The sequence below is a fragment of the Gopherus evgoodei genome, chromosome 2 (genome assembly GCF_007399415.2).
Source record: "Gopherus evgoodei ecotype Sinaloan lineage chromosome 2, rGopEvg1_v1.p, whole genome shotgun sequence".
Classification (NCBI taxonomy): Eukaryota; Metazoa; Chordata; order Testudines; family Testudinidae; genus Gopherus; species Gopherus evgoodei.
The window spans coordinates 1,171,816-1,197,944 of NC_044323.1; the positions used below are offsets into that span (position 1 = coordinate 1,171,816).

The 26,129-nt window shown below is 47.9% G+C and overlaps 1 protein-coding gene across 2 annotated transcripts; it reads left to right on the forward strand.

Moving 5' to 3' along the window:
- Window positions 1-8,527: 8,527 nt before the first annotated feature.
- LOC115645302 (E3 ubiquitin-protein ligase TRIM39-like) lies at window positions 8,528-21,209 on the forward strand. Of its 2 annotated transcripts, none has more exons than XM_030549732.1 (7): window positions 8,528-9,194; window positions 11,752-11,838; window positions 13,318-13,521; window positions 14,661-14,683; window positions 15,787-15,902; window positions 16,946-16,978; window positions 19,540-21,209. In XM_030549732.1, exons 1-7 carry the CDS (start codon window positions 8,775-8,777, stop codon window positions 20,049-20,051), a joined length of 1,395 nt encoding a protein of 464 aa, XP_030405592.1. In that variant the 5' UTR covers window positions 8,528-8,774; the 3' UTR covers window positions 20,052-21,209. The 2 variants fall into 2 exon arrangements, with proteins under 2 accessions (XP_030405592.1, XP_030405591.1); XM_030549731.1 differs by having other exon boundaries at window positions 8,530-9,194; window positions 13,291-13,521.
- The last annotated feature ends 4,920 nt before the right edge of the window (window positions 21,210-26,129 follow it).

Consider the following 26,129-nt stretch of genomic DNA (forward strand, 5'->3'; position numbering starts at 1 on the left):
GATAGCCCCACTAGAAACACTCCCCTTCAGTGATGATGATTCACCATTGACAACTACTTTGTGAGCTCTGTCAGCTTGCTAGTTCTTAATCCTTTTAACTGGTGTTTTAGTGCTATTGTACAGTGCTAATTTTGTAATCAGAACGTCATGTGGCACTAAGTCAACCCCCTCACAAAAGTCTATTATATTTAGAATTATCTTTGTCAACCAAACATGTAATCACATCAAAAAATAATATTGTGTTTTTTAACAAGACCTATTTTCCATAAATCCATCTTGACTGGAATTAATTATATTGCTATCATTTAATTCTTTATCAACTGAATCCTGTATCAGCTTTTCCATTATTTTATCTAAGATTGACATTAGGCTACCTGGCCTGTAGTGCCCCAGGTCATCCCACTTGCTTTTTTTGAATATTGACACAACATCACCACTCCTCAGACTTCTGGAATTTTGCTGATATTTCAAGATTTATTAAAAATTAACATCAGCGGACCAGACTTAGGTCTCTTGGGTGCAAGTTATTGAGGCCCGCTGATTTTAAAATATTTATCCCTGGGAGATATTGTTTAACATCCTCTTTGGTTACTAATGGATTGGAAAGTACTCCATCATCCTCATATCATATGAGTACATCATCCTGCTTCTTTCCAAATACAAAACAGAAATATTTATTGAACACTTCTGCCTTTTCTGCATTATTATTAGCCATTTTACCATCTCTATCTAGTAATGGCCTATACTATTGTTGGATTTCTTTTGTTCTTAATACACTTAAAAAACTCCTTCTTATTGTCCTGATTCATGTCAGCTCTGGATGTTTCCAGCTTCCCTTATCAATTTTCTACACTTCATAACTTCTAATTTGCATTGATTGCTATCCAGTCCCCTTTTTTCCCCATTTGTTATAGTGTGTATTATTTTTTATTTCTAATTGATGCCCTCAATTCACCCTGAACCAGGATGGCCTTTTAGCCAAAGTCGTCATCTTTTTGATTGTAGAATTGTGGCTTTTTGGCCACCTAATAAACTCTTCTTAAAGAACTCTCAATTTTTCTTCAAATTTCTCATCACAACCAATTTCCTTTAGTCTAGGGAAAATTTGCCCTTTTGAAGTACCAAGAATATATATTACTAGTTTGTACTGTCCTCTGTTTGCCCATGTTGAATGTAATGTGCATGACCATGTGATCTTATTGTTCCCCTCATCCCCGCTTCTCCATCTTCCCTCGTATCGTTTTTTTATACTTACGTTTTCTTTCTAATTAGATTGTAAGCTCTTTGGGGCATGGACTCTCTGTCTGTGTTTGCATAGCCCCATGCATAGTGTGGCTCTGCTCCGGCCTCCAGCCTCTGGGTACTACCACCTTACAAATAATAATTATGAAAAGATGTCAAGTATCAGAGGGGTAGCCGTGTTAGTCTGGATTTGTAAAAGCAGCGGGAAGAGTCCTGTGGCACCTTATAGACTAACCGACGTATTGGAGCATGAGCTTTCATGGGTGAATACCCACTTTGTCGGATGCATGCTCCAATACGTCGGTTAGTCTATAAGGTGCCACAGGACTCTTTGCTGGTTTTATGAAAAGATGATTTCTCTGATGTAATCTGGAGGTCGGTGCTCATCTGACAGAAAGCGTCACAGTCTGGTAGAGCTGTGCAAAACTGGTGAAAAACGTCTCTATGAAATATTGCAGAAACATTTTTGGGTGATTTTGGGCCCCTCATATTTCACTTTTCTGCTCATCCAGACCGTGCCTAAATATTGCTTTTTCTTTCATCATATTCAATAAATGTTTAAAAACCTTTCTGTTCTATCCCATCATCTGAAACTCTCGTCTGTGCGCCACTAGTCTCCAGTCCTGATTACCACAGTCTTCTCTCTTTCAGCTTCCACAACACCTTATTGTGTCCTTTCCAATTCATCCAAAGTGCAGCTGCTGAGGGCCAGGAAGCTATGGAGGAAAGCACTGCCTTCGCTTCTGGAAACGATCACGAAATTGCCAGAGGATGTGTTAAATATAAAATACAGGCCTCGCCAGGAGCTTTTCATAGTGGACATGCTTTCGGGAGTGCCTATAAATTATGAAAGCCTGGAGCTGCAGGAGTATGAAGTAAATATGTCTCAGCTGCTTCCTACTTCTGGAAAATAAAACTGTCACCAGAATAAGACAAATTATGACAGCAGCTCGAGAGAGGGATTCTAGATGGATGGCCAGCTAGTGAAAGGCCAGGAACTTCCAAGCATTTAATGTTGGGATTAAAGGAATGAAGTTGTTGTGTGTGACTGGATTCTGTACAGAGGACGCCATGCTATGCATGGTCAATACCATCCATCTGGGCAGTGAGTAGTGTAAGAGTAGTGCCTGATATAATTTGTCTGCTCTGACCCCCATCTAGACTGTAAGTTTACTAGCTGGCTGTATTAGCTGGCGGTGGTTGTTTTGGGACAGTATTATGTTTTATTTGCATTTGAGTTTCAAAAGGAAAAAATAGGAAGATTAACAGCACCACTGAAAGCAGCAGATACTGGCACTTGTCATGGGGCAGGGGATTCTGTTTTGTACTAGGTTGGGACTAGGAAATAAAAATCAGTCTCTTGCCAGCAGTCCTGTGTGTCACTCGTTTGTAACAGGAACAGCGCCCTCCTGGATTGCAGCCTTGAGACATACATTTTAGCTGCACAGCCTCTAATAAAGAATTGTTCGTATAGGCTATTGAAGGACGATTCCACAAGTGGGAATATTTGTATCTATGTTTGCAGTGTGGTTGTAGCCATGTTGGTCCCAGGATAGTAGAGGGACAAGGTAGGTGAGGTGATATTTCTCCCACCAACAGAAGTTGGTTCAATGAAAGGTACTACCTCGCCCACCTTGTCTCTCCAGTATTTGCAGCTCCCTTTTATCCGTGTCTCTGTGTAACACAAGTTGATCATCATCTGGATGTTATCGAGTTCAGTTAATTCCACCTTTGGTTAGTTCCCTTCATTACTGCAGAAGACAATCAACTGTGTGTATTTGTTTAACTTGATTTTACAATTATTTATATACAAATGGTATATTTCAGGCTGCCCGGGAGAGATTTGTGGTCTGAACTATTCCTGGTGCTTCAGGAGACAAGGAAATTATAGACATGGACGAACAGCTATTTCATATCTACGTAGGGTATATCTACACTGCAGCTTGGCATAGACAGAGATGGACTAGCTCAGCTCGATCTAGTGTGCTAATAATACTCAGGGTAGCGCAAGATAAATCCATGCAGACCCCCTGGGTATGTACTCAGGTGACAAGTCCAGACTGCCACCTGAACTATCCCTGGCTGCTAAAGCTTACCCGTGCTGAGAAGCATGTCCCAGCTGCAGTGTACATGTACCCATAGATTTTAACATCAGAAGGGCTCATTATGAGCATTAAGCCTGATCTCCTGCATAGTACAGACCATGGTATTTCAATAGTTTAGTCTATTCCATTTTTCCATGTTGTCTCAAATGTTCTGCATCAAAATCAGAAACAAAATACAAAGCGACACATGCAGGAGGAATCAGTAGATCCAAAATGAGCTAAACAGTCTCACCCCTTGGTCAGCAGTTAAAATCCAGCAGAGGCCAGTATGGAAGGGCAACAAAAATAATTAGGGGAATGGAACGGCTTCCGTATGAAGGCAGATTAATAAGACTGGGACTTTTCAGCTTGGAAAAGAGATGGCAAAGAGGAGATATGATTGAGGTCTATAAAATCATGACTGGTGTGGAGAAAGTAGATAAGGAAGTGATGTTTACTCCTTCTCATAACACAAGAACTAGGGGTCACAAAATGAAACAGATAGGCAGCAGGTTTAAAACAAACAAAAGGAAATATTTCTTCACACAACACACAGTCAACCTGTGGAACTTCTTGCCAGAGGATGTTGTGAAGGCCGAGACCATAACAGGGTTCAAAAAAGAACTAGATACATTCATGAAGGATAGGTCCATCAATGCCTATTACCCAGCATGGGCAGGGATGCTGTCTCTAGCCTCTGTTTGCCAGAAGCTGGGAATGGGTAACAGGAGATGATCACTTGATGATTAACTGCTCTGCTCATTCCCTCTGGGGCACCTGGCATTGGCCACTGTCGGAAGACAGGACACAGCTAGATGGACCTTTGGTCTGACCCAGTTCTTATGTTAAGGGAATTATTACTATGTGATGGTTGCTGTAGGTACTGGAACTAGGGGTGCAGGGGGAGGGTGTGCTGCAGCAACACCTGGCTTGAAGGGGTTTACAGTTTGTTTCAATGGCTCCCAGCACCCCCACTATAAACATCATTCCAGCACCCATGATGGTTGCTTAGGAGTTGCTATGTGAATCAGTGTTGCTATCTTGTGCAATTCTGTTATAAATCTTGCAATATTTGGTGGTTTTTCTAGAGCTTCAGCTGCTGGAATCAAGAGAATAGGTGCAAATGTTTGTTTGTTTTTTAATGTAAGTTTCTAGCCCTCCTGGTTGCAGGGAAAAGCTTGAAAACATGAAGCAAGTGTAACTTAAAGGCTCAGAAAACAGAAGACAAATAAAAAGGACTTAATTTTTTAGACTGTGCCACAGACTTCCTGTGTGACCTTAGGGAAGTTACTTGGCCTCTCTGTGCCTCAGTTTCCCATCTGTAAAATGGGGATAATAGCACTGCCCTACCTCACTGATGTGTCATGAAGATAAATACATAAAAGATTGTGAAGCGCTTTGAGCTCTCCTGATGAAAAGTGCCATGGAAGAGACTGATTTAAAATATAATATTAATATAACTATCATGATTTTTTGGCACCTGATTCATGATTTCTGAATGCTTGGGATTGGCCACACTGTTTGATGGTCCCAGCCTAGATCCATTAGGTATGTAGCCACAGTGGAGAAGTAGATTAAACTAGGAGTGTGATCACCTCTTTCAGAAGCTGCCATGACAGGTCTCAGTGTTATGCATCAAAGTGGCATTGTGGCAGCTTGCGGTGATGGGACACAGCAAGAGGAAGGGAATGGGGACAAGAGGCAACATGCCTGAGGAAGGAGTTCATGTCCAAAGGAGGCCTGAGCTGAAGGCTGGCCGTGTGGGCGTCCCAGGAGCACATGTGCAGTGCTCTGGGCCCCCACCCCTAGACAGGCTGTCACTCACACAGGGCCCCAGCAAGCTTCTGAATTTGGCTGTCCTCCCTTGGGGGCCTGGAGGATGGATGGAAGTGGTAAGAGGAGTGACTCCTTTTCCCCTCTTTTCCAGAGGAGGGGGAGCTGGCAAGTTGGTTAGGGTGGCAGGGGACAGATCTTCTGTTGGAGGAGTCAGACATGGGTGGACTCTTTTTTCCCTCTGACGGGTGCTGCTGCTGCTGCTCCATCTGTGCCCCAGAAACATCCCAGCTCCTCCTGCTGCTGGTTCCCAGTGAGGAGAGGAGCCAGGGCCAGTGCAACCACTTAGGCAAACTAGGCGGCCGCCTGGGGCACCTAGTGGTTGGGGGCACCTAAAAGTCCCCTCGGGCGAGGAGGTGGAGTGGAGGTGAGCTGGGGCGAGGGGGGGAGGCGTGAAGAGGGCTGCCCGCAGTAACAGGGGAGCGCACAGGGGAACCGCTCCCTGCCCCAGATCACCTCCACTCTGCTGAGCATACAGCCCCCGCTCTAAGTCTCCTCCAATCAGTGGAGCAAGCCTGAGAGGGGAGAAGAATTAGAGCAGTGCCGGCGTGCTTAGGGGAGGAGAGCTGGGGCAGGCTCCCTGGGCAGGGTTAGCTGCCATGGTGGGCGGGGTTAGCTTCTGGGTGGGTCTCCCTGGGCAGAGTTAGCTGTTACAGATGGGGGCGAGGTTAGCTTCTGAGGGGGGGCTCCCCAGGCAGGATTAGCTGCAATGGTGGGCGGGGTTAGCTTCTGAGGGGGAGCTCCCTGGGCAGGGTTAGCTGCCACAGAGGGGGGCGAGGTTAGCTTCTGGCGGGGGCTCCCCGGGCAGGTTTAGCTGCCACAGAGGGGTCGGGGTTAGCTTCTGGGGGGCGCTCCCAGGCAGGGTTAGCTGCCACAGAGGGGGGCGAGGTTAGCTTCTGGCGGGGGCTCCCCGGGCAGGGTTAGCTGTCACAGAGGGGTCGGGGTTAGCTTCTGGGGGGGGGCTCCCGGGCAGGGTTAGCTGCCACAGAGGGAAGCGGGGTTAGCTTCTGGGGGGGGCTCCCCGGGCAGGGTTAGCTGCCACAGAGGGGGGCAGGGTTAGCTTCTGGGGGGGTCTCCCTGGGCAGGGTTAGCTGCCACAGAGGGAGGCAGGGTTAGCTGCTATGGTGGGTGGGGTTAGCTGCCACGGAGGGGGGCGGGGTTAGCTTCTGAGGTGGGGGCTCCCCGGGTGGGGTTAGCTGCCGTGGAGGGGGGCAGGGTTAGCTTCTGGGGGGGGGCTCCCTGGGCAGGGTTAGCTGCCATGGTGGGTGGGGTTAGCTGCCACGGAGGGGGGCAGGGTTAGCTTCTGAGGTGGGGGCTCCCCGGGCGGGGTTAGCTGCCGTGGAGGGGGGGCTTTCAAGGGGGGGTGTCTGCTGTGAGGGGAGCTCTCCAGGTGGGGGGGTGGGTTAGCTGCCACGGCAGGTGGGGTTAGCTGCCGTGGGGGGGGGTCCTCGAGTGGGAGGGGTGCATGGATGTGGTTAGCTGCCACAGGGGGGCGGTGGGTGGGGTTAGCTGGGGGGGATGGCGCAAGGTGGAAGTTTCACCTAGGGCACAAAACTCCCTTACACCAGCCCTGAGAGGAGCTGAGTTCCGCTAAGCCAGAGCCAAGGAGATTTCCTTCCACACGTAGCAAGGAAGCTGCTGTCCCCCTGTTACTTGGACCCCTGTTCATCCTCTGGGCTGAGCCGAGAGCTGGGCCGAAACCTGTAATCAACGCTAGCACAAGCAGCAGGAGTGGCCACCTTGACAGACCTGCAAGCTGGCAAGGCCCTCCCACCTGCGGAGGTGTTCCTCCAGCCAGGGCTAAGGTGCAGGAGACTTGTACCAGCATTGCCTGTGCCAGGGCTAAACGGGGTGTGCTAATATCAGAGATCTCCTCAGTCAACTCTTTCAGGGTTCTTGGGTTCAGGCCTGCTGATTTAAAAATGTTTATCCCTAGGAGATGTTGTTTAATATCCTCTTTGATTACTAACAGACTGGAAAGTACTTCATCATCTTCTTGTGATTGAGTACATCAGCCTGCTCCTTTCCAAATACAGAACACAAATATTTATCCTTTTCTGCATCACTATCAACAGTGTTACCATCTCCATCATGTAATGGGCCTATACCAGTGCTAGGATTTCTTTCATTTCTAACACAATTAGAAAACCTCTCACTTATTACCCTTAGCCATGCCAGCCATGGATTTTTCCCTGATGTCTTCAGCTTCCTTTATCAATTTTCTACAAATCCTGATTTCTAATATCTGTTGATTGCTATCTATTTCCCCTTTTCCCATATGTTACATATTGGTTTTTATTTCTAATTGCTACCTTCACTTCATCACTGAACCAGATGCAGTTTGCTGCCTCAGCAGAGATCTTGTTTAAGACTGCTTTGCTCTTATCTAGCACCTGCCTTCTCAGGATCTCAAGCTCCTTTGCAAACACTGATATGTTACACCCCTCAAACCTCTCTGAGGTTAGTTAGTATTTTCCTCGTTTTTTTACAAAAAGGGGAAACTGAGGCAAAAAGCAGTGAAGTGACTTTCCCAAGACAGAGGGTGAGGACAGAGGCTGGTGTAAAGCATAGGAGAAACATTTTCAAAAACTCTGAAGTGACTTACATAAATAAATCCCATTATATTTTTGAAAATGGGACCTAGGATACATCTAAAAGAACCCATGGGAGCCCATCTTAGAGCCCATGTCAACTGGCTCAGACTCACAGGGCTCACATTATGAGGGTCAAAATAACAGTCTAGATGTTCCCGCTTGGGCTGAGCCCCAGGCTTTGACAGTTTCAGAGCCCAGGCTCCAGCTGGAGCAGGGATGTCTACACTGCTATTTTTAGCCCCCTAGCACAAGCCTGAGTCAATTGACCCAAGTTCTGGGACTCACTGCCATGGGAGGGGTTTTTGCAGTGGAGATCTACCCTTAGGCACCTAAGTCACTTAGGCACTTTTGAAAATGTTACCATAGACCTGCTGATTTTGAGTCCTTAATCCCAAGAGACTCCTTCATCTAAACTGACAGGTCTGCAACACTCCTGTTTTCTGCACAAGAACATTTCTCTTGCTCCTGGGGAAGGGTGTAGGTGTGCGTGTCTTTCCTCCAGGCACCAGTATTGACCCTCCAGGACAATGATGCTCAGACCAAAGCTCGAGAGCTGCAATCGGCTCTTAAATGTGTCTCCTGTGACTCTTTGCAGCACATGATATGAAAACACTGTGATTTAATTATTAACCAATCAGGATGCTTTTACTATTTCATTAACCAATTATGCTATTAACTTGCACTAAGTTATTAACATATTTGCTATCAGAATTATACATATATAAACTAAATATTTCCCCTGCCAGACTGTTTTAATATGAATATAGAGCAGTATAATGAATGAAAGAGTGAATTCACACCCCTGTGACTCTTTTGGGCAATGTTGATCACTAATTTGGTTCCTCAGCTACTGAGCCCTGAGTCTCACTGCTCTAGGCTGTGACTTAGGAGCTTGCAAGGCAAAGGACTTTCAGGGCACAAAGCCAGGGGAGGAGGGAATCCACACCCTCCCCTGTCAAACCCACTGTTGAGCGGATGAAAGTGAAACTCATTTAGCGTCTGTTTCCTGGAGAAAAGACTCATGGCTCAGGCTGCTGCGAATCTGACTGAAAATCTCCAGAATGAAGCCACTTGTCCCATCTGCCTGGACTCTTTTAAAGATCCAGTGATCACAGAGTGCAGCCACAATTTCTGTGGGGCATGTATCCGTGAGTACTGCAAGGAATCATCGCGAAACCTCTCCTGTCCTCAGTGCAGGAAGACAATCCAGCCAAGAAACTTCAGGCCCAACAGGCAGCTGGCAAACATGGTGGAAATAGCTGTGCAGCTCGGTGTCGAAGCAGCAAAGAAAGCGCGAGAGATTGTGTGCAAGGAGCACAAGGAACCTTTGAAGCTCTTCTGCGAACAAGACCAGAGCCCAATCTGCCTGGTATGCAGGGAGTCCCGGGGGCACAGGGACCACGCCGTGGCGCCCATAGAGGAGGCAGCGCAGGCCTATAAGGTAGGAAACCTGACACTGTGAAATGTCTGCGAAGAGAAGCTGGTCCCGGCTCAGCCCAAGTCAGTGGAAGTTTTGCCATTTAATTGGGGCGGAGGAGAAGCTCATTCCAGTAAGCGAGCCAGGTCAAGGGAAGGTCAGACTCTCTGCCTCCCACCCCGCCCCGCCCTGGGAACTCACTGCCCATCATGCCCTATAACGCCCAGCTCCCCGCTCTCCCCCCCCAGAACTCACTACCCATCATGAACCCCCAGCTCCCCACTCCCCCCAAAACTCACTGCCCATCGTGCCCTATAACCCCAGCTCCCCGCTCTCCCCCCCCCGAGAACTCACGGCCCATCATGAACCCCCAGCTCCCCACTCCCCCCCAAACTCACTGCCCGTCATGAACCCTTAGCTCCCCACTCCCCCCTAAACTCACTGCCCATCGTGAACCCTTAGCTCCCCACTCCCCCCCCAAACTCACTGCCCATCTTGAACCCCTAGCTCCCCACTCCCCCCCAAACTCACTGCCCATCGTGAACCCCTAGCTCCCCACTCCCCCCCAAACTCACTGCCCATCGTGAACCCCCAGCTCCTCACTCCCTCCCAAACTCACTGCCCATCGTGAACCCCCAGCTCCCCACTCCCCCCCCAGAACTCACTGCCCATCGTGCCCTATAACCCCCAGCTCCCCACTCCCCCCCCAGAACTCACTGTCTGTTGTGCCCTATACCCCCAGCTCCCCACTCCCCCCCCAGAACTTACTGCCCATCGTGAACCCCTAGCTCCCCACTCCCCCCCCAGAACTCACTGCCCATCGTGCCCTATAACCCCCAGCTCCCCACTCCCCCCCCCGGAACTCACTGCCCATTGTGAACCCCTAGCTCCCCACTCCCGCCCCCCCAAAATCACTGCCTATTGTGAACACCCAGCTCCCCACTCCCCCCTCCAGAACTCACTGCTCATCTTGAACCCCCAGCTCCCCACTCCCCCCCCAGAACTCACTGTCTATTGTGCCCTATACCCCCCAGCTCTCCCTCCTCCCCCTCCCCCAAACTCACTGCCCATCCTGCCCTATAATCCCCAGCTCTCCCTCCCCTGGAACTCACTGCCCATCCTGTCTTATACCCCCCAGCTCCCCACTCCCCCTGGAACTCACTGCCCATCATGCCCTAGAACCCCTGCTCTTCCTCCCCCTCAGAACTCATTGGCCATCCTGCCCTATACCCTCCAGCTCTCCCTCTCCCCCCCCTCCGGAACTCACTGCCCATCATGCCCTATAACCCCCAGCTGCTCCCCCCCCCGGAACTCACTGCCCATCGTGTGTTATACCCCCCAGCTCCCCACTCCACCCCCACAAGAACTCACTGCCCATCGTGTGTTATACCCCCCAGCTCCCCAATCCCCCTGGAACTCACTGCCCATCATGCCCTATACCCCCAACTGCCCTCTCCCCCCACTCCCCAGGGCCCTGCCTGTCCTGCTGAGAAGCCAGAGGAGAGGTCAGCACAGAAATGGACGCTGTATGAGCAGACAAATTTGGATCTGGCTCACTGATCCTGCTGCTTGTCTTCTAACCCCTTCTTGCTCAGGTTCTGGCTTGAGTCTTCTACTCATTGAGACTCTTCTTGGACTGGTTTGTAAACTGTGAATGCTGATAGTTCTGGTGGAAAAGAGCTATCGACACAGCTGTGTGTCATGTAGGGAAATTCACAAACAAAACCTTTCTTAGGGTTTGTAAGGGTGACAGTATATTTCAGTGGAATTTACCTACCACTCAGAAAATGCATAGAAGAGCTAGGTATTGTTGTTCATTCACTGTGATTTTATTTTTTATACTCTCAATAGGGTTCTTCTCCCTCAAAAGCTCAGCAGTAACTAGTTGAAGCATGAAGACGCTTCATTCATGCCAGATATTCCTCCTTCACTTGCAGTCACCCCATGCAAGTTACACTGTAGCTAGTCTTCGAACATTTGCAACAAAAGGGATAACAACAGATAACATCGTAAATGTTTATTATCTGGAGAATTCAAACTTTAAAACTGTGCATTATATTGGTTTTAAACTTCTCTTACTGACTCTTGCAAGTCTCCACCAGACTAAAAGTATGACTGAGAGTACAATGAATTTGACATGCCAGTAACTATATGGGTCCATTTTATTAATGTAAAAACAAGTGTTTACATCTTTTCAAACCCCTCCTCGCTCACTCAGCCCCCAGATAGCAGCATGCCCTTCTCGGTAAGATCCACAAAACATCTTTGGAGTTTCCATGTCAAACATTTTAGAAATATTATTGGCCAAAAAGTTAGGATTTTTTTTCAACAAGTAAACTGAAGTTTCAGACACAATAACTTTAAAACTCCTTGCCTGAGTTGTTTGGCTCCTTTTAGGGGATGTTCAAGGAGGGCTTGAAAACTGGACTTGTAACGGGGAGCTGGCCTTAACTATAGAGCTGCTACTGTTGCTCCATAAGGGAGCTTTGCACATGTGTAGAGCTGATGTAACCACCCATAATACTGCTGCATACTGTGTAAAATAAAACATGGACATCATCGAATCCATATTTCTTTCCAGGAAAAGCTTCAGAGCAATTTGTGTTTCTTACAAAAGAAGAGAGAAGAATTTGAACCATATGGAGAAGAGAAAAGCGACGAGCTGCTGGTAACTACCTACCTACCTGTTTATATGGGCCTCATCGCAGCAGTGCTAGAGCACCCACTGGGTGTTCACATGACAAGTGGGTTCGCACCAGGCCATTGACAACACTGCCACTACCCTGCAGTTTCAAACAGTTCACTAGGGAACTATCAGGCAGGGTCACAGGGCCAGTTACCGCACACAAGCTGGTAGATTTACACCTGAGCTTGCTGTGCACTAACCCGCCATATAGACACGACCTTAGTAACATGGCAGTAATACGAGCCTGTTTTGCACTTGGCTGTTGCATGAGCAGACAGTGTGGACTACACCCCCTCATGAGTAACATGCCGCTCTCTCTGGGGTCCATAGAGCTGGCAGAGCTATTCATTGCAAACCGTGTTGGTTACAGCTGTATTCTCGTTCTGGTTAGCAGATCACTTCCCAACTGATCTTGATCTTCTACTAATGTATCTGTTATTCCCTCCCTCCTCTCCCACTGTCTCCATATCCCTTTTAACCTCCACTTTCTACTGCTACTGCTAGCTCTCCTTTACCCTCACTGCCCTCCTTCCCCCCTTCTCCCCACAAATCTACATCTCCTTTCCACTGCTTCTGCCTCGCCTCTGATGATATCTGCCCTAACCCAGGTCCTCCCTCTATCCCCACACTCCCTGCCTTCCACCCCCATCCCTGTCACCACCTCTGTCCCTCTGGATCTTCTCTTTCACTCTCAGCCCTCATTCACAACCTCCCTCTTTTCCTTCTCTTGCTCTCCCTGGAAGGCTCACTCCATCTCCAAAAAAGTTGGTTTGCCATGACCTCTTCATCTCCTGGCACCCACATAAAATCAGATGTCCCTTCTGACACAGCTTCAATAGACACTTTTCCCCCATGATGGCCTCCTCTACTCTCAACCACTGACCCCCCCTCATGCCTCCCTGGTCACCTTCTTTGACTTTGAGTCCTGGCTCTTCCTCTCTTCACAATCCCCACCCTCACCCTTGGGGACTTCAGCTTCCATACTGATGTCCAGCCCAATCTCTTAGCCTCCCCCTCCTCTTCTCCTTTGACCTTCAGCCCTATTTTGGATCTCCTTTTTGACAAAATGGCCAAGCACTTGACCTTCTCTTCTCTAAACACTGCTTCCTCCCTAACCTCTCAGCTCCATTTCTTCTGTCCTACCACCACTTCATATCCTTCAACAACATGCACCAGGTCCTCTTGTCATCTCCAGTAGCTTCTCTACTACTCTTCCTGCTGTCTTCTCCACTGGCTCAGTTATGATTTACTCCACTTCTCAAGCTCCTATCCCTTAGACTCTTTTGTCCTTCTTTCTCACTGTAAGGTTTATTCTTCCAATCCCCAACTCTGTCTCACCTGCCACATCCATACACACAAGGATTTATGGAGAGTGAAAAGACTTCACCTGTAATACCAACATGCCTCTCCCCTCTTTATATCTGTTCCCTGCAGAGACAGACAGAATTGGAGAGACGGAAGATTTTGTCGGAATTTGAGCAATTGCATGAGTTTTTGAGTGAACAACAGTGCCTTCTTCTGGCGCAGCTGGAAATGCTAGATGAGGAGATTTTAAAGAGGCGGCATGAATATGTCACCAAAGTGTCAGAGAAAAAGTTACTACTCAACGAACTGATCAGCGAGATACAAAGGAAATGTTCCCAGCCAGCGACAGAATTCCTTAAGGTGAGGCTGCACGGTACATACCCCGTGACCCTGTGCAAAGAGGAAAGACTCCTGAGATATTGAAGCCCAGCTATGGGATACTGGAGTCCAGGACTCAGAGCTCCTGGTATAACTGAAATACTGACTATAAAATTGAAATACTGAACTATACAGTGTCAGTGCATCTCTGGATTATATGTAAACAGAGGGAGCGTTTCTTCCTCTGAATGATCTTGAATAGAAATAGAGGAAAAATTACCCATGAGGAGAAACTCCAAACAGTCTCTGGGGCTTCAGAAAGTATGTGGTGTCCAAAAGTTTAATGTTTAACTGTTTAATTCCCACCTGGGCTGTCACCTGGGAACTGGCTCATTTCCTGGGTTCAGAGAAAGCCAGTAGGTCGCTATGTAGGCAGGCATGAAAGGAAGATTTCTGGCTGCTGGGAGATGGGTCAGGTCAGGACTTGTAGGAGGAACCAATCCCACCGTTTGAGGAAGTCCCCTGGCCTTCACTTCCAGAGTAGGGACACATTGCACTTGGGTATCTGAGGCTGACTGTGGAGAAGAATTGGGAAGGAGCCCAGAGGGGCTGCATGCAGGGAGGTGGCCTCAATGATGTCATGACTGAAAGAGAGGGTGAGCGCAAGGCTTCTGTGCTTCTTGATATATGAGGCGGGGGAAGAGGTGGGTGGTCCTACGTCACTTGCCGCAAGAGGCTGGAATGGTTGGAGGAGTCTTATCTTGATGAGGTGGGAAGAGGAAGGGAAAGAGGTGCTATGGAGATGAGAAGATGAGGGATCCATCCTTGGGAATCAAACAAAGCCTCCCTTTTACTTCTGACTTTGGTGCTGATCCTGCAGTGAAACCCATGCAGGCAGACCCCTTTGCCTTCATAGAGTCCCACTGATGGGCAGGCATCTGACCACGTGGAGTCAATTGCAGGATAAGGGCCTAAGTTACCAGAAATTTAATGTTTCCCATTGTGGAGACCTGCAGATGAGACTCAAACTGCAAACACAGATTCATCCCCCCAGCAGAAAACATAGTGGGCTGGATTCAGCAGCATAGCCCCCTTGACTTGTCCTAGTATAGCAGGAAGACGCATTCAACCCTCCTTTCTTGTGGCACATGACCTGAGCATCTGTTTTCTTTCCCTTCTAGGACATTGGCAGCACCTTGAGCAGGTACCTTCTGGGCTCATTCTCATTCTCCCTCCCACCATAGTGTGCTCAGAAAAGTCTTGGAAACACTCCTGAAGACCCAGCTTCCCAACATGGAGCAGCTGTGGGATGTTTTGTATTTAATATAACTGTCACTGGTACAAAGGGGCTGAGTTTTGGTTGCCAGGGGAATGGTACTTTGATAAAATCTCAACTTTTTTTTGGTTTCATTTTACATTTTAAAAATAATACTAAATGGCTCCTCTGCATTTGGTGAGACAGAGCGGTGTCAGGCAAGTCCCCTATAGCCAGCTGAAGTCATTGAGAGCTGTGGCTGCTCAGCAGCTCTGAAAAATCAGGCTTTCAGCCTCTAAGTACCTTTCTTTCTCCTTGTGTAAAATGAGGTGTTAACTCCCCTGTGGACAGGGCACTAAACCAGGCATTGGGAGAGCCGAGTTCTAGTCCTAGCTCTGCTACTGACCTGCTGGGTGACCTGGGGCAGTCACTTCCCCTCCCTGTGCTTTTGTCTAGTTAAGACTATAACCCCTTCAGGAAAGGGATTGTCTCTTCCTGTGAGTTTGTGCTGCTTCCAACCCAAAGAGGTCCTAATTTTATCTGGACATCTCTGTAATCTGACTAACAATGATAGTTCAAAGGCGGGCAGTAAGGTTCTCTTTGTACTTGCTAACCAGTATAATTGCTGCCCTTCCTATTTCTCTAATTGCCATGCGGATTAGAAGCCTTGTCCCTGTTAGAGTGTTGATGGGCTCAGCAGGCTGAGGTCTTTAAGCTTTCTGGGCAGGTGGAGAGTTCGGGATTAGACCGCTGGGTGAATGCTCTGAGGGTGTGTCTACACGACAAGCGCAGCTGCAGCACCGCTGGAGCATAGACACTGACTAAAGCAACGCAAGAGGGTTTCCATCACTGTAGTAAATTCAGCCCTTCACGAGGTGGTAGCGAGGCTGTTGGAAGAATTCTTCCATCGATCTTGTGCATCCACAGTGGGGGTTAGGTCAACCTAACTGCATTGCACAGAGCGTGAAATTTTTCACAGCTCTGCGTGATGAAGGTACATTGACCTAAATTTTAGGCGTAGACCAGACCTCAGGATATGTGTGTTTTCCTAGGTGTGAGTGTGTGAAGGTCCCAACTCCAGAGCCAGTTTCTCCTGTGCTGAAGAAGAGAGTCAGCGACTTCTCTGAAAATAATAACCTTGTAACAGGGGTGCTGGCCATGTTCAAAGGTAAAACAAAGTGACCTTGTGCGTGATGTCTCCAGTCCTGTCTCCCCAGGGACCCATTGTTTCTCTCTTCTACCCCATTGTCTGGTTCATGGTGCCCCATACGCTGTTGCTCCTTTGCCTCTGTCCCCCTCCCCCATCTCGCTCTTTCTCATCTGTTTTTTGTCATTATGGGTCCCCACCACATCTCTCACTGGACCTTAGCTTTCTTCCTCACCACTCCTGAACCATCTTCAGCTACAAAATCTCTGCCAGCTGATTCCTTGTACAGAAGTGCGTCTGCCATTGGTTCTACTCTGTCATGTCTTGTTGGCACCTATGAGTCTCCATCCACTCTTGAGTCCTGTGAAGTCTCACTGCAGCCAGTGTAGAGGGTTCTGGGAACTAAATGTGTTTGCTGTACGTGAAGGGGCAGAGAGGGGAATCCACAAGTTTGGGAGGTGATATAACAGAGCACTCGGCAGGAGCTGGGAGGAAGGGAGCCATGGGGTGTACTTGGGGAGTGGGGCAGAGGGGTGTTCCAAATTTTGACTTCCGTCTCCTCTAACTAGAGACAATTATGCTACTACCACAGTGCTACAAAGACCAGCAGGAAAAGACACACACACACACACCCCTAGCCTACTAGGGATTGTCGCACCAGCCAGAGTGACCATGGGTGATGGCATCACACCAGGCACCATGTAGCAAAGTTCAAAAATCTGGCTCAGTCCTGCAAATCCATGAATCTCTGGGGCGGCTGCACAGGTGGCCCCAGGTAGGGTCATGGTATGTGTCCCTTTGCATATCTCTGGAATGTTAGAGAACTCGGTGTGCTGTGGTGATTTCATCCTTCCTGGTGACATGGCTGAAGGGTGTGCAATGCCATTGTTGGATATGATGAATGACTGATGGGAGGCCAGATCCGTGTGAGACTGTGACATTTTGCACAAATTCAAACCACTTTATACTCAGGATTTGGTGCTGATAGCACATCTGGAATAGTGCTATGAGAACTGGTGTGCATGAGATTTCATCCCTCTCCTGTCTCCTTTTTCTTCATCTAGAGGATCTGCGAGCTCAGCTGGATAAAGAAAAAGGTATGTTTCTGTCACTGCTGGGAACAAATAAGAGGCAAAGGTTTTCTAAAATGAGGAGCTAGAACGGTACTTCTCCATTACAGAGGTGGGCGTAGGCCACAAGGTCTGGATGTGGATTTAGAACACAGCAAACTGGCGAGAGCTCAGATCTGGGTTGTGATTAGACCTGTTATAGAAATACATGCCCAGCATTGTTCTGTGACAATGGTAAAGAATCCCAGAAACTTGCTGTCTTCTAACACTGAACAGGAAACGTTATTCAGAACAGTATAAGCTCTAAAGCTACACCGTCCCTCTCTGCTTCTCCCTTCTGGCTCAGATTCAGCAAGGTATTAAACATGTGTAACTTTAACAGGACAATGTAGGTGGTTGAAGTTATGCACGTGCTTAAGCACTTTGTTGAACTCGGCTCTTAAAGAAACAACTCACATATCCTCAAAGGCACTTTTGGATTGGGATCCAGAGTCATAATGTAAACAAAGTTCAAGGGTGCTCTGATCCACAATTTTGGTTCAGACCATCGCTGCTCCCTCTGGATTTTCTGGGAGAAGAGGCAGCTGAGACCAAAGAGAGGTTTTCACTATTAGAAGAGATTGTCTCCACCAGCTATATGAACACTGAAGGCATGCAAGTGCCATCCTGTGACTGTGTTAGTTGTTGCTGGAATAGTGGTTTAAAAGGAGGGGCTGAGGAACCGTAAATGTAATGATAAGTACGAAATAGGACTGAGGTGAAAGGGCTGGATTATATAAACATAAGATGGCCAAGTAATGGTAGGCCAATGAGGAGGTGGTCACTGCTTTATAGAAACTACCTTGGAGTTAGCAGCGGCTGAGTTTTATTAAGACTGACTGTAAGCCCTGGCTCCTCTATACCTGTGGGCTTTAGTGCAAGCTGCTAACCTGAGATACAAGCTCAGTTGCCACGTCTTCACTGCTGTTGTAACCCATGAGCTGACCCAAGTTAAGAACAGGCCTCTTTCTGTAATCCTGAGAACTGTTACCTTTGCTGACTCCTTAGTATTTACGCCCTGTCCACAGTAGAACTGAAACCGCTGTAGCAGCAACAGTGTTTTTTAAACATGATGTTCTACCATCTTCTCCTAAACCAGAGTAGATAAGGATCTACATCCCGTATAGAGTCTGTGTAGAGGTGTATACTAGTCCAGTTAGAAATAGAAATAGGCCTGATCTGGATATGCGACACCCTTAAATTAAAAAATATTTGGAACCAGGGGTTTGGTTAAGGCCATGGCAGCAACAGGAGACAGCCCCAGAATTTAGATCTAGGTTGGGATTCTTAACATCTCCCTCCATTACCACCCCAAAAAAGCCAGGGATACATGCATATCCCTGCTTATAAAAATCCCTGTCCACGCTGGTCAAGGAAATGGTGCTTCCGCTGAACTGTCGCTAGCACAGCTTCCACCATTATGGCATAAAAACATGCTTCTCTCCTGAAAAGCACAGCACCGAAAGTCATTGGGGAGCTCACTGCACCTGTGTCTCTCACTGCCATGTCAGGGTTGAAACAGAAATTGAGACGAGTCCCATGTACATCTGGGCTGTGGGGTAACAATTAGAATCCAAAGTGGACTGGAAATGGTCCAACGTACAATCAGCTGAAGCTAAAGCCAATTGCATTCATGGGGTTAAATCCTAGCTCTGCTGATGTCAATGGCAAAACTCCCATTAGTTTCAATGGGTCCAGGATTTCATCCATGTGGTTTAATTATGGGTGGCGAATATAAGAGGCCAGGGAAGGCTAAACCTCCCCGAACAAGATTCAGTGCACTTCCCTCTGGAGGTGCAGTGGCTGCCGTCTTTGGAGCATCGCCACTGCCGAAAGGGCGCCTGGGCCATAACACCACTTGTGCTCCTCCTTGAGGCTCCACTCCCGCTCGTCCTCTTCCCCTGTTGCCCACCCACGCTGCTCTTCTTCCTGCCTTTGCCCCGCCTCTTCCTCCCGAGGTCCCACCTCTTCCCGCGAGGACCCTGCCGATTGTGCCTTTCTGCCGCCTTCCCCGAGGCTCCCCCATTGCTCCTCTGCAGGCAGGGGAGGCCCGAGGGGAGGGGCTGAAGAAGTATGAGCAGCGGGCAGGGGAGGCATCAGAGGAGGGGGCAAAGAGGCAGGAGCAGGCAGGGAACTCGGGGGAGGGGGCCGAGTGGGAGTGAGACCTGGGGCAAAGGGAGGTGGAGTGTTGGCAGGGCCTCAGGGGGAGGAGGCTGAGCAGGGATGGGCCTTGGGGTGGAGCAGGGGGTGGGGCCATGGTCTGGGTGTCAGTAGCCCCTCTCATTTCTGGTGCTCACACCTAGCCTCCCCAAATGCGTGAGTCACATGCCGGCCATGGTTTTATTCCTGATTTAGCTCCCGTGGAAGGAGTCTTTCCTGTTCTTGGCTCAGACCATGAATATTCCTCCTGCCTTCCCCACTCCATTTAATTCTGGAGGAAGGAAATTCACTGATTTGCTCCAGAACTGACCTAGAAATGGGTTCTGCCTCTCTCTGATTGTCTCTCTCTCTCTCTCTCTCTCTCTTTCTCTATCTGCATCATTCTCTAGTCAACGTGACTCTGGATCCGGAAACAGCAAATCCCCACCTCATCCTGTCAGAGGATGGGAAAAGTGTGAAACTCAGAGCGGGGCGGCTGGATGTGCCTGCCAATCCCAAGAGGTTCATGTCGAGCCCCTGTGTCCTGGGATCTGAGGGATTCACAACAGGGAGACACTATTGGGAGCTGGAGGTTGGAGATGGGGACGGCTGGGCTGTGGGGGCTGCCAGAGAGTCTGTGGAGAGAAACAGGCCGTCAGTGCTTCAGACGGAAGGGATCTGGGCTGTACGTCTGGGCTGGGATCGTCAATACACAGCTCTCACTTTTCCTCCAACCCATCTCTCACTTGACGAGAAGCCCAGGAAGATCCGAGTTCACTTGGACTACGAAGAGGGGCAAGTGACCTTTTACAACGCAGAGAACATGGCCCAAATCTTCAATTTCTCTGCCTCTTTCAATGAGAAAATCTTCCCTTACTTCTGGCTCTGGTCCCCAGAATCATGTATCCAGATGTGTCCCTGATGGTATCAAGCTTCTTATAGTGGCTCTCACATGAGAACTCCTGCACACTTGACTGCAGCTGGAGAAAGAGAGGATTCATTAAAATAACGCTAACTAACCAAACGCTCAGAAATTATCTGCTTGTATTTCTCATTGCAGTAAGTTCATCTGCACTCGTTACCCAGAGCCTTGGGCTGGATCATCTCCTTTGTGTATTGCCATAAAACTTTAGTGTCTACTGGATGTTCTGTACTGCCCCTTTAAGTGTTGATGCCAGGTTTTCACCACAAAATTCATAGCTTCACTCTGCTAGCACACTTATGTCAGTCAAGGGTGTGATGAGGTGTAATTTGTGACCCACGAAGCTGTGCTGGCAAAAGCCCCTAATGTAATACTTTCAAATGTGCACTTTTACCACTATAGGTAAGGCTAAGATGTTGTCATGGTTATTTTTAGAAAAAGACAGGGACAGGTCTTGGGCAATAAACAAAAATTTACAGAAGCCTGTGACCTGTCCCTGTCTTTCGTTAAAAATAACTCTGACAACATGGGACTGATCCGGAGCCCTGCTGCGGGAGAGGAGGGATGGAGGTCCAGCACCCACCGCCACTGCGGCTGACAGCTCTGGGGTCCCCCCAGTGGCTGAGAGCTGCATGGCCCCCACCCCCTGTAGCAGCTGAAAGCAGCAGGGGCCCGTGCTGGCTGACAGTTCCAGCCCCGCCATCCCCTGGTTGAAACAGAAAATGTCACGGATTCCGTGACTTCCATGACCTAATCTTAGCTCTAACTATAGGTTATATCTCTTGGAAGGGATACAGTCACTTATGCCAACCAAAGCACAATTTTGCCAGTATAAGCTGTCCATACTAGGAGTGCTTTGCTGGTATAATACACCGGTATTCTTACACCAGCAAAGCCTTCCAAGTAGGAACCTGGCCTAAGAGCTCTGCCTTTTTGCAGTGACAGCAGCCATTTTGTCCCTAGAATTGCTGCAGCCTGTTACAAGAGAGAGACAGACAAACTTAATTCCTACTGTGAGGCAGTTGCAAATCCTGTTTCTACGGCACTCTGTGAGTGGGGTTCTGAGCCTTCGTGTTTTACATCTATTTGAGACCTTGGGCAAGTTACATGCAACAATGCTTTTTTTTAAAAAAAAAGGTTAAGAAAAACAAAAAATGAACAGAGTTCTAAAAGGAGTGAATAAAAACCCATTCCTTTCTGAATTAATCATCTTTTATTTCTTTAGTGTCATAAATCATGCAGTTCTCCAGTCAGCCATAGAGTCTCCCAGGGTAAAGACCTAAATTTCTGATGTAGACGAAAACTTTGCTGGCCTACTATATACATCATAAAGATGCACAATCAAAAGGGCACAAGCCCAGTATTTTTTCTTTGTGTGGAAAGAGTTAAAGTAAGGTGTGCTAAGTCAGTGGTACTTCAATGAACAGGAATGGTGGAGTTAAAAAAAAAAAGCTTAAGTAATTGTTGGTATGAACGTTCTAGTCTGGATTGTGCTCCATCCAGACTTATTCAAGCCAGTTTTAATTCTGACTTCCTAAATGGTCGTTTTGAATAGTGTGTAAGGGATGAGGGTGTAGGTGGTTTGGCCTAACAGTTGCAGCTGGGCTGGTTTCCACAAATCAAGAACAGCCATGAGGTGGTGATCAGTGAGCAGGGATCAGAGTAATCATTAGATCTGGGCTCAGTAGGTAAGAGTCAGGCCAGAGTCAGAGACCAGAGATAGTTACTAGACTGGAATCAGAAGTGTTAGGGGCAGAAAATGGAGATCAACAAGCGAGGTCAGGTCAAGAGTCACAGCAATCCAGAAGTCTGCATGGTTGCCCACACAACTTCCTGGGGCACTTCCCAGAGTTGAACAGTGAGCACAGGCCCATCAGAAGGCCACAGGGTGCTGTCGCTCTGGTCCTTTTGGACAGTACTTCTGCTGCACCTCATGCGCACAGTGCTTCTTGGATATAATGCTGCATGGCCTCCCAGCGGCGATGTGGGAACATCAGCTGTCCCAGGTTCTAGACCCATGGATCCTTACGTAATGATTCAGCAGGTGGTACTCCCTTCTTGGGGACAGTACTGAACCAATGGAATGTCTGAGAGAGTTCAAATTCTCCTTGCAAACTGTGCATCTGGAGCTCGTCTGTCAGCCCTTTGAGATTGAAAATGTTTTGAACAAATCAAGCTACTTTCATTCAGTTCCCCATCATCTTGGTCATCAGTGACATGGGCCTGTGGCATCTGCAAAGGGGTGAGGCTGTGTATCTAATGGTCTGTACTAGAAACCTACATCGGTATAACTACATCACTCCAGGGTGTGAAAAATCTTTTCTCCTGAGCAACATAGTTACATCAACCTAACTCGCAGTGTACACAGCGCTACACCAGAGAATTCTCCTGTCGATGTAGCTACCACCTCTCGGGGAGGTGGATTAACTATCCCGTCTGGAGAAGCTCCTCTGTATTTAATTTTACAGATATGCCAAACCCATGGAAAAAAACACAGAAATCGGGCTTCTTTTTGGCTTAATTGGCTTATGAATTTCTTGTTGGCTAGTTTTTGGCTTCTTGTTTCTTTTTTTTTTAATTGGCTCCTGGCAAGCAGGGGCAATAGGGGGCAAGGGGCAACAGAGGCAATGGGGGAGAGAGTCAGGGGTGCACAGTGGGCCCACCACAGTCCCAGGCTGCACGCTGGGGGGATCTAGTCACATACAGTGTTGGGGTTCTTAGGGATTGGCTTGTGTTGGCCTTGTTTTTAAATGGGATTAGCTTGATTTTTGGCTTATTGTGAAAGTTGGGGTGCTTATTTACCGCATGAAAATTGGCAACTAGTTTTATTTTGTGTATTTTGTTTGAAAGTGCCGTTTAGTGGCTGATGTGGGTAATTGTAGCTCTTAGATCACAAGGAAGTCATTGGGGATGCTCAGCACCTTGCAGGCTCAGGCTTTATGCTCTAGAGCAGAAGTCGCCAACCTTTTTGGCTGGCAGGTGCCAGACAAAGGACCACTGCGGCGGTGGAGCACCCACCGAAATGCCGCCGAATTTCTGCAGCGACGCCTCTCGATGACGCCGCTTGCTGTCGACAAGCGACGTCATCGAGAGGCATTCCGGCCGAAATGCCACTGAAATTTGGTGGCATTTCGGCGGGTGCTCTCCCGGGGGCCAGGATGCGGGTGCATTAAGATGCCCCCGCAGGCACCGCATTGGGGACCACTGCTCTAGAGAACAGTGGCTCTCAATCTTTCCAGACTACTGACCCCTTTCAGGAGTTTGATGTGTCTTGCCTACCCGCAAGTTTTACCTCACTTAAAAACTACTTGCTCACAAAATAAGACATAAAAATACAAAATTGTCACAGGACATTACTGAAAAATTGCTGATGTTCTCATTTTTACCATACAAGTATAAAATAAATCAATTGGAATATAAATATTGTACTTACATTCCAGTGTATAGTATATAGAGCAGTACAAACAAGTCATTATCTGTATGAAATTTTAGTTTGTACTGACTTTGCTGGTGCTTTTTATGTAGCCAGTTGTAAAAACTAGGCAAATATCTATGACTTGATGTACTCCTGGGAAGATCTCTGCGTCCTCCCAGGGCTACATGTACCCCTGGTTAAGAACCACTGCTCTAGAAATTCTGAGGGCAGTGAGACTTTATCATGGGAAATTAAAAAAAATTACACCATTTATTGTACTGTACATGACTTACTGTACAGAGTGACTGTGGTCACCATAGTAAGACTGGAATGAGAGCATGAGAGGAATCAGACAGCCACACTGATGATCATTGATAGGGAGGGTTTGGGCATTTGTTTTCCCCCATCTTTGGTACATAGACATCCAAGAAAGTCATGGGCTTTCCCAGCCGAGTTAGGACCTGGGCAATGACGGACTGTGCAGTGTAAGGAACCTGGTTCTTCATGACCCCAGTCATTTACCCCATTAGGTAGAAAATAAGTCCTGTTTTTCCAGGTATCGAAAGACAGTGGTTCAGGTCTTGGATTTCTCAGTCATGGATGCAAAAGAGAACCAACTGGACAGACACACAGGGACAGACACTCACACACTAAAGCCACAATTCCAGAAACTCCATTTCACATAACACAAGAACTAGGGGTTACCTGAATAAATTAATCAAGCAACCTCTCACTTATGTGAATGCACATGTGGACACTGAGATTCTACTGCTATTAGATGCTCTCCTTACACAGTGTGTACCTGCAGCTCATCTCTAGCTGGGCAGGGTTGGGAAGCACTGGTCCTGGCAGTTCTCCCTGCAGTCAGAACAGTAGGGGAGATTCCAGAAATGTTGCTCCACTTTGGGTTCAGCCTGTCCGCACATGCACTTGATCTCTGGCTGTCATTCCAGGAATTACCATATAAAATAGGGGGCGGGGGAAGAGGCATAAATAGCATACAGCTTATCTTTTGTAAGTGCACTAGAATCCAGGGGGTGAGGGTATACAGATTGCTGATAGCCAACTTTGGCTCCCTCTCCCCTCCTATTCCCTGGAAGCTGCGCTGAGTTTGGTGCAGCTCAGAATCAGGCCCAAAATTTTCCACTCCTTATGTGCAATGACTTTTTCTTTTTTTTTAGGTGCTGATCATTTTCCTTTAGCAAATGTTTCCCAAAGGCAAGTGCCACACTGCACTCGTTTATTGTTCTGGCGAAGGTCTGACTTTGATCAGAAATGACATAGAAAACTTAACAGCTGTGGATGTGGGCTCCCAGTTCCAAAAGCCCAAGTGCACACTTTCATTAGTGAACAGTGTTTGTATTGTACATCACCACTGTAGGGTGTGATGCTATGGCAGAAGTATTACAAACTCCCAATGTGCTTCTCTGATTTGTGGGCACCAGCCTCAAAGCTCCCTTACAGTATTGCTAACCCCAAATGTTTAAAAATCATGAGTCAAGTGTCCAAAAGGCAGGAGATTAAAAAAATAAAATAAAACATGGGCTCTTTTTAGTCGTGTTTTACCCTTTAGTTATGTACTTGAGTCACGTTTTGAGGCTTTCCTCTGTAACCTGGAGGGCTAACAATACACTTTCATTTTGTTTTTAATGAAAGCAGAGATAAAAACTAAGTATGATTATATTAGTCTAACTTTATCACATGCCTCCAGGGGCTGGGGCTTTAAAGAAAAACACCAAATGTCATGAGACTTGTGCAGAGATGCTGGAAGTAGGGGCACTGCCACACTTCCTGTCTTGAAGTAGTAATAACAACCACTCAAATTCATGGTTTCTGCCTTCAGCACCCCCACTATAAAAATTGTTCCAGCACCACTGGACTTGTGCTAAAATCACGAGATTTGGGAACATTGCTCTCAAAGTGTCAGAAAAGTTGCCCTGTAAAAATGTCATCAGGGTGGTGGAGTGTTTCCATGTTTGTACTTCACTGATTTTGGCATCACAGGTGCTCAGATTACAAGGTGAAAGATCTGCTTTGCTTGTTGCGGGCCTGGGACCTCCACCTGGGATCTGAGGGTCAAGCTGGTTCTTTCCCACCCTGGCCAGCATCACCAGACACAGAGGTTCCAGAGGCCAGCTTATGGCCCCAGTGATGCCAATGCAGCCCCATTGCCTTCTGGTGGTTATACCCCGTGACTCCCTCTTACAGCCCCATTCCCCTCCCAATGATGCCCTCAGTGATGGCGCCTACTGAGGTGCTGACGTGAGGTTACTGGAGACTACAAGACCCAGCATGCAACGCTCCATCTTGAGCCAAGCGGCCTAGCAGCTCAAGCTGGTGCATTGCATGCTGGAACTTGTAGTACCAACGGAGTGTCTACGGGCGGTTGCTAACCCCTTGATCACGCCCCTTATATACGAGTGTCAACGAAAAAACCCGCCAGCGCCCAATGGGTCTATCTGCAATTCTAGTGGTCGAATTTCCTGTCAAACAATGCAGGGGCGGGAAGAAAGAAGATTCGGCTGGTTTCAATCGGTCTTCCCTCTTGCTGACTCTTCTATTTGATTGGTCAGCCCTGCTGAGTAGGCGGAGAAAACAGAAGCCTGTCTTGATTGCTCAGCATTCTATTGGCCTTTCACTTAGAGACTCGGACAAGAAAAGTG